This window comes from Beta vulgaris, chromosome 5 (genome assembly GCF_026745355.1).
Source record: "Beta vulgaris subsp. vulgaris cultivar EL10 chromosome 5, EL10.2, whole genome shotgun sequence".
In the NCBI taxonomy this organism is placed as follows: Eukaryota; Viridiplantae; Streptophyta; class Magnoliopsida; order Caryophyllales; family Amaranthaceae; genus Beta; species Beta vulgaris.
The window spans coordinates 47,885,171-47,896,760 of record NC_079206.1 but is presented as its reverse complement, the minus strand read 5'-3'; the positions used below and the strand labels follow the sequence as shown (position 1 = coordinate 47,896,760).

Sequence of the window (11,590 nt, the reverse complement as noted above, 5' to 3'; positions counted from 1 at the left end):
ACTCGTTGCTGCTCATCAATGGTGCTCGAGTGGGTGCTGGTGTTTTTTCTCAAAAGATTTCAGGGTTTTGGTGTGTAGGAAGTCACTGTATTGTGACTTCCTTGTTATTTCAGAACCCAAACTTCCCTTTTTTGGGGTCAAAGTGAGTGGGAAGTTGCAGTTACTTGTCTCCATTGTTACCTTACAATGGAAGCTTGACTTAGCTGCTATGGTATGGCATTATTTAGTCCTATTACTCTCTCGTACAAATAATTATTTGTTTTATGCTATAACTATGTTACTCAATAACATTAGAAGCTTGTTCAAGGCTCATCAATTGTTTGAAAAAATATGCAGAAATTCATTATGTTTGCATTGCAAGAACTTGTTATTTTCTAAAAACTCCGATTCAGGCTACTGAAGCTATTGGATTGGAATTTTTCACTCCATTCTAGGTCCTAGAAGCTATTGGAATGGAGAAAAATGGTTTTGTCATCATGTCCCAAAAGAGGGCCTTGGCTTTTTTGTTCATCAGAAAGTTAGGAAAGAAAAATGCAATGTCTTTTTGCAAACTATTAGTTAGGTTTCGATGAATATATATAGATTGTAATGCTATCATTTAAGATCTTATGGATGTATTTTAATGTCAGAGATCTCAAAATTAGAAGCTTGTGTAAGAATTCTTGTTTGTCAAAAAATATATATAGGATGGCCTTTCAGCTAGTTATGAATCTGACAGAATTGTGGTTGCTTAATCTTAGCTTGTTTGATATAGAAAATCACCTGCTGGCGCAAAATATTATGTGGCAGATTTCCATCTTCAGTAAACTTGTTAATTTAAAGGCCATATTCATGTTCTGCCTATGGGTTGTTATTATAGAATTTCTCAATATGTTGATTATCCATAATCGGAAGGGTTGGTGCAGTATTGGATGTAATTTTATTTGTCAATTCCTATCCAGAACAAGCTCTTTTATGGGTGGTAGTACCTCTTTGGGTGTGACGCCCATTGGTGGTTGGGTTCATGGGCAGCAAAAGATGTCTGCCTTTTTGGCTCTGCTTATCAGCTGCCTAGTTATACAAGGTTTATCTTGTTATTTAACTTATTAAAGTTTGTATACTTCATTAGTATTTCATCCTATAACTTACTAACCGAATCTGTTGGTGCTATTATTTATGATATCCTCCTCTTTCATAAGACCTAGTGGAAAATGTCCATTTTGGCCTTGATGCAGATCTTGCTTTCAGAAATCTCTCTGATTATAGTAAAAAATGTTTGTATTATCTTTGTATGAAAATAGATGGTTTAAAGGTTATGATCCTATATTCTTTTGGATGATTAGGTGGATGAGTTCCACTTCTAGACATCTAGCTAATCTGATGTTGCCATTTAGAATTTTGGTTATGTTTTATGACCTTTTATTCTCTTGGCTTATCAGGCGGATGTTTTCCACTTCTAGATTTCGAGCTAAGATGAGGTTGCAAATTATAGCTCTTTTGCATCTATTAAACAAGGCTTCCCGGTTACATTTTGTCTTTTTTTCTAAAGGCGCTCATTTTCCTTAGTCGTTCGTCCTTACAAAAGCATCTTCTACTGAAAAATCATGTTAAGTGTTTCTATATTACTATACAGGTTGTCACTCACTTGAGTGCTTCCCACAGTCCCTTATGCGAGCTAAATTCTAGTTGGAATTTTTGCTTTTTAAATAATTATGATTCTTGGGTTTGGAATATTAGAGGTGTGTTAAAAAAGAACTCTTTGACTGATATAAAAGCTTTTTGTTCAAGTAACTCCATTAAAGTATTCATGGTTTGTGAAGTTAAGTCTAAAGCTCCCCCTTCCTTATCACAACAACTCAATGTGGGTTTCAATATGTTGATTATGTGCCCACTCTTGGTCTAGCAGGTGGATTATGGTTGTTTTGGAAAGATTGTAATCAGTTTCCTTTTAATCTAATAGTGTTACATAAAGCTTCTCGGTTTATTGGTAGTAACATTACTCTCTTAAATGATAATTTATCTTTTGTTATTATCTTTGTGTATGCACCTCCCAAAAATGAGCACAAAGCAGAGTTTTGGGATGAGATCTTTGATTATGTGAACTCTTTAACTTTCCCCTTTGTTATTCTTGGCGATTTTAATGATATTAGTTGTGAACAAGATAAAATTAGGGGGTGCTGCCTTTAACTCTAACAGACTTCGAACTATGAGAAATCTTTTATCTCGAGTTTCTTGTGTTGATGAGCTTCCTTTCCTGGGTTCAAGATATATGTGGCGGAAGAGAAGAGCAAGCCCAAATAATATCTTGGAGCGTATTGATAAAGGGGTAGCTAGTCCCATGTGGCTTAATTGCTTCCCTCGGGCAAAATCAATCCATTATCCATTTACTTCGTCGGACCACTGCCAAGTCTCCCTAGATTTAACGAAGAATAAAAGTATAAAAGCACCTCCTTTTCGATTTTGAAAAAATGTGGTGCCAACGTAAAGATTACGATACTCTTGTTAAGAAAATGTGGTGCACTCGCTTTAGTGGATCTCATATGTTTAATCTTGTAAAGAAATGTAAATTATTAAAGGAGGAATCAAAGAACTGGAATAGGTCTCAATTTGGGAATGTTTTTAGACAGCTTCGAATTGTAGATTCTAAGCTGGTTGATATTCAAGCTAATCTAATAGTTAATCCTAATTTGTGTTCCTCTCTTAAGTTACAGAAAGATCGATTTCTTCAAAAAAGAGAAAAATTATCTTTTAGTCATGAATATTGGAAACAAAAAAGTAAGGCTATATATCTTCAACTTTTAATACTAGATATTATCATACTCATGCGTCTATAAGGAGAAATAAAAATCAAATTAAAAGTTTTACAACAGAATCGGGTCAAATAATCTCGTCTCTGGCGACTATTTCTAGTCAAATTTCAAAGGAATTTTCTAAAAGGTTTGTCTCAAGCCCTTTATGTAACTTTAATGAAGAGATTGATTTTAGTCTTCTCTCTCCTATTATCTCGGATGAAGATAATGCTTTGCTTGTAGCAATAGTCTCACCCGAGGAGATTAAAGATGCAGTTTTCGATCTTGCTCCTGATAAATCTCCTGGTCCTGACGGATTTCCTCCTTTCTTTTTTCAAAAATATTGGACCCTTGTTGGAAATTCAGTTGTAAGAGCGGTGAAAGCTTTTTTTCATTCTGGGCATATTTTGAAAGAAATTAATCACACCTTTCTTGCTCTCATTCCTAAAATAGATAATTCTTCATGTGCAAATCATTTTAGAGCTATTAGTCTTTGTTCCAATTTATAAGATAATTTCTAAAGTCATTACTAATCACTTAAAATTAGTCCTTGGAAAAATCATCCACCCCCTTCAGGGTGCCTTTGTTCCTGAACGTGCTATTCAAGATAATATTTTAATAGCTCATGAAGTGTTTCACTCTTTCAGTAAAAAATCTGGTTATGAGGGGTGGATAGTTGTTAAGCTCAATATGGAAAAAGCTTATGATAGATTAGAATGGAATTATATATTAGTTACTCTGAGAAAGTTGGGTTTTTGCTCTCAATGGGTAGAATGGATTAAATGTTGTATCTCAACTCCTTCTTTCTCGGTGCTGGTCAATGGTATCCCAAGTGATAGATTCATCCCTTCTAGAGGTATTCGTCAAGGTGACCCTCTATCTCCCTATCTCTTTATTCTTTGTTCGGAGCTCCTTGCTAGGCAACTCTCTGCGGCTATTGCCCAAAACGACAAGCCAATTGGAGTCTCTAAAGGAAAATCTGGTGTTCGTATCCCGTTCCTTACTTTTGCAGACGATACTATGATCTTTGCTAGGGCCTCTGAAGTTAGTTGCTCTACTATTAAGCGGATTCTTGATAAATATTGTTCTATGTCTGGTCAACTTGTAAATTTTCATAAGTCCGCCTTTCAATGTTCCCCGAATGTTCTAGATTATTCCAAAATTAATTTTGCTTCTATGTTGGGTATGACTGAGGTAGACAATTTAGGAGAGTACTTAGGCTGCCCAATTATAGACTCTCGAGTCACAAAGGAAACTTTTGGGAAAGTTTGTTGTAAAGTGGTTAGCCAGTTGCCTAAGTGGAAAGCAAATTCCCTATCGCAAGCAGGTAGAACGGTCCTAATTCAAGATAATTTGGCGACTAAAGCTAATTATCAGATGCAAAATTTCTATCTTCTTAAGCCAATTCTCTCTAGTTTGGATAAATCCTATAGGAATTTTTTTTGGAATAAAGATAATCTTAACAAGACTGCAAATTTGATTGGTTGGGACAAAATTTGTCTTCCTAAACAATATGGGGGTTTAGGCATCAGAAAAGTTGATGTCAACAATGTAGCTTTGCAGATGAAACTTCTCTGGAAACTTATCAAGCTGAAAGATAATTTATGGGTTAATTTGGTTAAAAAGAAGTATATTAAATTTCAAGATATTCTTACTCATAAAGTCTCCTCAGTTGCGTCTTGGCAATGGAAAAAACTCATGTCTATTTGGCCTTTGTTTAAAAAGGGTTTAAGATGGCAGGTAGGGAATGGTAGAGATATTAGTTTTTGGGATGATAATTGGGTGTTCCAGTATCCTATTAGGATGGTGGTTAGTCCTCTTCCTGGGCCAGAAAACTTTAGGGTTAGTGATCTTATGGACGAGTTTGGGGGGTGGGACCGAATCAAGATTGGTTTGTTAGTTCCCTCACATATTGTTTCCAGGATATGTTCTTACTATCTCCCTTCGTCTTCTCAAAAAGACTCTCTAGTTTGGGGTTTGACTGCGGACGGTGAGTATTCAGTCAAGACAGGGTCACTTTTAGCTCAGGGTGTTTTTAATCCAAATTTTGAGAAAGTAGAATTTGCTTGGTTATGGAAGCTTCAAGTCCCCCCTAAAATTAAAATGTTCCTATGGAAAGCTTGTCATGATGGGCTTCCCTCTAAGGATAGGCTTGAAAAATGCAAAGTTTTTATTCCTCAGCAATGTGTGTTATGTTGTAATGCCTTAGAGTCTATCTCTCATCTCTGTTTTCAGAGCCCGTTTACGTTAGAGGTTTTTGCTTGTCTCCAAGTTTGTGATGCTTGGCCGAGTCTCCCGGGTAATATTAACTTGTCTAACTACTCCTCTTTTCGGTATTGGATTGAGTTGTGTCATTCGGTTCTTGATTCTGATGCTATTTCTAAGTTGGCCTTTGTGTGGTGGTTTATTTAGTTCATCAGAAATAAAGTTATTTTCAATGATGAAGGTTTCTCCCCTCATAGGGTTAGTTATATGATTAGCAGTTTTTTTGCTCAGCGGAGTAAGTCTGCTGCTGAAGGTGGGAATGATATCATTATTCCTTCCCCCACTATCATCAGGCCTTTTCCGAAGGTTGCCAGAGCAGGTCCCAATCTTGTTTGGTCCCCCCCTCCCGCTAATTTATGTAAGCTCAATTTTGATGGTTCTAAAGATAGCATTAGCAATGCTGCTTTAGGTTTTGTTATTCGTAATAGTAGTGGCGAGGTTTTGCTAGCTGGGGCTAAGTCGTTGGGGCCTCACATTTCTATTGTTCAAGCCGAGGCTTGGGCCCTTAGTGAAGGTGTTAAAGGAGCTATTTCTCTTGATATCTCGCATATTATAATTGAAGGAGATAACCTTATTGTCATTAATTCTATGAAGAACTCTTGGCGTATTCCATGGGAGATTTATAATATTGTGAAATTAAAGATGCAGGTGAGAATTCTCGTCGGTTCCAGGATTGTCAGTTTCGTCATTGCTATCGGGAAAACTCAATTTTGTCAGTTTAAGTTATTCCTATACATATATATACATATACATATATACATATACATATATACATATATACATATATACATATATACATATATACATATATATATATATATATATATATATATATACATACATATATATATATATATACATACATATATATATATATATACATACATATATATATATATATACATACATATATATATATAAACATACATATATATATATATAAACATATATATATATATATAATATAAATATATATATATATATATATATATATTATATATATATATGTTTATATATATATATATATGTTTATATATATATATATATGTTTATATATATGTACTTATATACATATACATACATACATATACATACATATATATAAACATACATATATATATATAACTTATCAGCTAAGGTTCTTTATTTCCTCATCAACTTAATAGATTTACCAAATTTAATTTATTTCCCCCAACTTATTATTTTGTTTGGCTCAATTGAAGTCATTTTAGTTGAAGCTTACTTTATGTTATTGAACTTAATCTTTTGTCTACCTTAAGGTTAGGTCTCCTCATCTTAATTTATTGAACTTTTTGTCGGATAAGATCTTTTAAAATAGCTGTTTTATTGGAAAAGACTTAATCAAAACTTTTTCGTTCATAAAAATCTATTATATTACTTACATTAGTTATTTGAGACCATCTCAAAATTTTCTAGCCAAAAAGTACATTTTGGGGGCTTGACTTCTTTCCCTCCCTTTTTCACCAAAGTATAAGGACAACAAATTAAACTTATTTGTCTCCATTAAATGAAAGAGGGAGCGGAAAACGTAAGGCCGAAAAATACACCTTTTTGCCAGAAAATATTAAGATAATTTGAAGTAACAAACGAAAATAATATAATTAATCTTTTTTGAAAAAAAAAAGTTTTCATTAGGTTTTTCTCAATAAAATTAGTTATCTTAATAGGTTTTATATAAATTTTCTAATTTATTTTTGTTGAACTTACCTCTGCTAAACTTAGCTAAGCTAAGTTCATTTTTACTTCAATGAAATATTTTTTTCAAATTCAACTTAATTTTTATTACACGTATTGACAAACAGAGAAAATATATAAATAAGTTAAAAAAAAGAGGACGAAGATAGCATATAGTGTAGTTGACTTCTCGATAGATATGTTTAGAAGTGAAGTACTAAATGAGTAAGTAGTGAGCGGATGTGGTCATACAAAGAGTTGGAGTTTCCACGGACATTGTTATATTCCTTGCAAAATATTGATAAAGGTTAGATCATCTGCTTTAATAACAAAAGCTAAGACAATCATTACAATTGGTAAGAGAAGCCAATTGTAGAGGGCGACAATAGCTTCTATTAGAAGAGTGCACTAGTCACTAGTTTGTATATTAGTGAATCGAGGATTCTAGATGATTATAGAAACTATGTATTTATGTCATATGGTGCATTTTGGAGGTTTAGCCATAGTTGGTGTTGTGGGTAAAATTTCACCTAAGCCTGATTAGGAACGTAGAATTTAAGCTGGCTATCTAACAATATTTGGTCAAGTAATCAACCCCTTGGAAGTAGGTAACATAATCAAGTGTTGTTACAAAGAGCAAGTCAAACAACAAAAAGAAGGGAAATCCCTTGTATTAGGGAGGCATTTCAAGCCTCTAAATAGTAGATGGCATCCTAGCTGATTGTAACAGTCAACCAGTACATGCAGCAAAAGTAGGTTGAATCCGTCAAGGTGGTTGCAACAACAAGCTGAAATGATGTCGGACACCTCCGACATGACCAGTCGGACGACCTGATTAGTAAGGATTTATTTGCTATAAATAGAGGTTGACGTATTAGTTTTTAGTCTCATTCTCTCCCACTCACTCCCACTCACTCCCACTCATTCTTACTCATTATCATCTCTCGTAGTCTAATCTACAGCAATTAATACAAGTTTTTTTCTTATTATTCTTCTTAATTCTTGATTCTTGTTTGTAAAGAAAGAATGTCTAATGTTCGTCTCTTTTTCTTCTATTGTCATTTTTCATCTTCTAAATCAATGTATTATCCTCTAGTGAATTCTCCATTAATAAAGAGTCTTACACTTCAAGTGAGTTACTAAGATCGATGGCCTATTTTCTTAGGCAAATTGGCCCCTTGGTAAAATTTGTCCAAAATAATTTGGCGCCCACCGTGAGGCCTTCAATCTCAAAGTAACCAATTTCGTACACATTATTCTAAAGGTTTTCAAAAAAAAAAAAATTGATCTAATAGCATCCCAACTATTGTTGTGGAAGATTGGGAGGAACGATAGTAAGCCAATGGTATCGTCGAAGTGATTCGAAGTGCTGGCGGACGTCTTGGTCGTCCTGACCATCATGTCCAAGGTGACTGTCGTAACCTTCATGAACAAGACTATCCTGATGTCCAAGATGAACTTTGTGACCATCCTGTCGAAGATGATTGTTGTGACCATCATGTCCAATATGAATGTCCTGACAGTCGACCCCAAGATTGCCATCATGTCCAAAATGAATGTCTTGACCTTCGAGTCCAAGATGACCGTCGTGACCGTTGTCCAAGATGAACGTCGTGACCGTCATGCCGAGATGGTCGTGCAAATTTTTTAGTTGACATCTTTTTATTTTGAATCACCTCCCCTTATCTCTCCCCCAGGACAAGCAAAAGGCTTCACTTGCAGGTACAATTCCACACTATTGATTATTTTTCATCTAAAAATATTATTTTGTACAAGCCTTTGACACATAGATGAAGATGGTCTTGTCCACTTACGAAAAAATGACATCATGAGGGTCCAATAAGGAGTTAAAGTCCGGACATGTAGGTGATGTGAGATCGTCTAGATGACATCAAGCTTGACATTGAAAAAATAATGTGTCATCGTGATGAATTTATCAAAACTCCTAAGGAAGAAAAAACTTAATTGATTTTATTTTGGAACTAACAATGATTGTTTTGCATGGTCATGTAATATATATGACATCACAATTCTTTTGTGGACGTTCTGAATCACTGCAATTGAGCATCCACATACCAAGGTGTTCAAGGGAAGTCGACACTTATCGTGTGTAAAGGTATTGGTTAGTTTTATTCTTGTTAAACTATGTCATTGGAAACTAATCCATGCAACCTTGACATGCCAAAGACATACACAAGATATCCAAAAATAAAATAAGGCAACCATGGATGCATAGACTGATGACGCGTCCGTCAAGTTGAACAAGGCATCTGGACCTGAGTAAGATACCCTCGACATAAAACAAGACGTGAAACTCTCTATAAAGGTAGAGTAATAACCATTATATATAAAGGTCATTAATTAACAAGAGGTGCAATCCTTAAGCTTTAAGATGATGACAAGAAACTCCCATATCGTTTTAGCAAGTCTCGACTAAATGTCAAAGTCAAGTTATTCACTTAGAATAGTTAGTTCTAGGTTTACCTATGGCTCAAACCAATACATGACCTTGTTTAAAATATAACACGTTACTTGTCAATGCTAACAATCTCATTGACTCTTTAAAACTCAAGAATTTACAAGACATGTGACCAATATTATCACAAAAACAACTACAGACATGACCATGGCCGACAAAATCAAGATGGTCAACAACATGTGATCTCAACATTGGGGGCAACACCACCTACGACATGTGTCTCATGTATCTAGTAGCCAGCAATAACGTCCAGGTCATGGACGTAACATACGTGTCGAAACATGTCAGACATGTCCAACTGAAAGGCGATGCATCATATCGAATAAGGCGTCAACTTGTTAATGTGGCATCCTATCACAATACACGCACATTCAGAGTTTACAAGGTAAAAACATTTTAATTTCAATTATGTTATGGAACTTTGTTGCAGGTTAGTAGTGAATACATCATCTTGAGGAGGAGGAAGTCTCTAAAATCCTTGACAAGATGGACCAATTGACCTACCGCGACTGTCCACTTAACTCTTCCCTGATTCGGTAAAGGGAGTCTAGGTTGCTCATGACTCCAAGATGTCAAACCCCTTAGGATGTGTAAAGCTAGACGAATTAACACTTTGGTTGGTTGAATGATGACACACTGCCATAAACTGACAGGGAAGTTTAACCTTTCAAATTAAGGTTTTTCATTGTTTACTAATATATAACATATTGTCTAAAATGTCTTCGAATATAAGAAGTCCTAAAGACGTCATGATGCTGATCGGTCGAGCAGTCACACTAAATAGTTCCGTCCCCATGTCGAATATAACAAGTGTCATATGTTCTATGCATCTTGAGAAAAAACTCCAATTTGAAGTGGACCTAGAAACATGAGCTCTAGGAGTACTTGACACATCCACCTGATCTACTGTTAAAGCCAGAGCCGGAAGAGAAACTGCAACTCCACTTATCAGCATCTGAAACCGCGACCAGCACAGTCCTGATGCAAGAAAAAGATGATAAATAAATCCCTATGAATTATATTAGCAAATCCCTTCTCGATGTCGAAACCAGGTATGCATACTTAGATCAACTAATACTTGCTTTAGTCGTGTCCTCCACGAAATTATGTCCTTATGTCGAGTCCTATACTATAATTCTGAAAACTAACTATCTAACTAAGATTGTCTTGAGAAAACTGGAGTTGACAGGTCAAATGGCGAAGTAGTCCACCCAACTTAGTGCCTATGACATCCAATATGAACCTAGGACAACTATCAAGTCACAAGCTTTGGTTAACTTCGTGTTAGACTTTACGCCTGGACTTCAAGCCCTTTCCAACCAAGAAGTCAACATGTTGGGAGATGATGGGTCTTAGAAGACCTGGATGTTGTACACTAATTTACAGAGTACTGGTCTAGGAATCATGTCGGTATCCCAATAAGGTGATGAAATTGTTCAAGTTATCCAATGTGACTTTCGAGCCACCAACGAGTTATAGTACGATGCCCTACTTAGGTGTGGTTACCGTCGGAGACTAACACGTCTTGAGGTAAGCTGTGATTCTTTACTCGTTGTTAGCCAAATAAATGGCGACTACGCAACTAAAGATTCCAATATGAGTGCCTATTTGGTTGTGGTTCAGCGTCTAACAGAAGTTTGCGTGTATTGTAATATAAGACAAGTACCTCAAGGAAAAAATTCTCAAGGATACGCATTAAAAAGCTTGGGGTCCTCCCTCAGAGGTTCCAAGTTGACTAGTGTACCTATTGTACATCTTGCATATCTTGCCATTGAGCAGGATCTTTTTATTATCAATAATGAACATGACGTAGTCGGACCGTCAAGTCCACCTACAAAGGTCGGAGGATGGACTAAGCCATTTGTAGAGTAGCTTGAGAATGGTGTCATTCCATTGGAATAAGACGCATGAGCATTCTAAATGAGAAGTGTCCCATTATGTTCTAATTCAAGATGTTTTGTTTAAGGTGTCTATTTCAGGTGTATATCTTAGATGTGTGGAAGCTTAAGAGGCATGTCAAATGCTTGAGGAGACGTATCGTGGCACTGAGGCAACCACTCTGTCGAGAGAAATCTCTCCTTAAAAGTGCATTTTATGAGTTAATATTGGACCACCATGCGACAAAACACTGCAAACATCGCCAAAAAGTGTGATGCATGCCAGCGCACGCATCGGTCGAGCACCAGCCATATGAAGTCCTTCAACCCACTTTGACGCCATGACCATTCATGAAGTGGGGCATTGACATAGTGAGCAAGCTGCCTCAAGCACCTGGCTAGAAAGTCTTAATGTTGGCCACGACTGATGACTTCTCAAAGTGGCTTACAAGGTTTTGGAAAAGATAAGTAATTGATTTTTATGTATATTACCACGATCTATTTTG

At 35.8% G+C, this 11,590-nt stretch overlaps 1 protein-coding gene across 1 annotated transcript in view; it reads left to right on the top strand.

The window, feature by feature from the left end:
* LOC130591430 (uncharacterized) overlaps window positions 1-11,360 on the top strand; it is an 11,559-nt gene extending 199 nt beyond the window's left edge. The window contains exons 1-7 of the mRNA XM_057394748.1: window positions 1-39; window positions 114-211; window positions 1,613-1,718; window positions 2,952-3,136; window positions 3,222-5,039; window positions 5,181-5,681; window positions 11,187-11,360. The exon at window positions 1-39 is cut by the window's left edge and continues 199 nt beyond it. Of these exons, the coding sequence (XP_057250731.1) occupies window positions 1-39; window positions 114-211; window positions 1,613-1,718; window positions 2,952-3,136; window positions 3,222-5,039; window positions 5,181-5,681; window positions 11,187-11,360 (2,921 nt within the window). The remainder of the gene's footprint in view (window positions 40-113; window positions 212-1,612; window positions 1,719-2,951; window positions 3,137-3,221; window positions 5,040-5,180; window positions 5,682-11,186) is intronic.
* The last annotated feature ends 230 nt before the right edge of the window (window positions 11,361-11,590 follow it).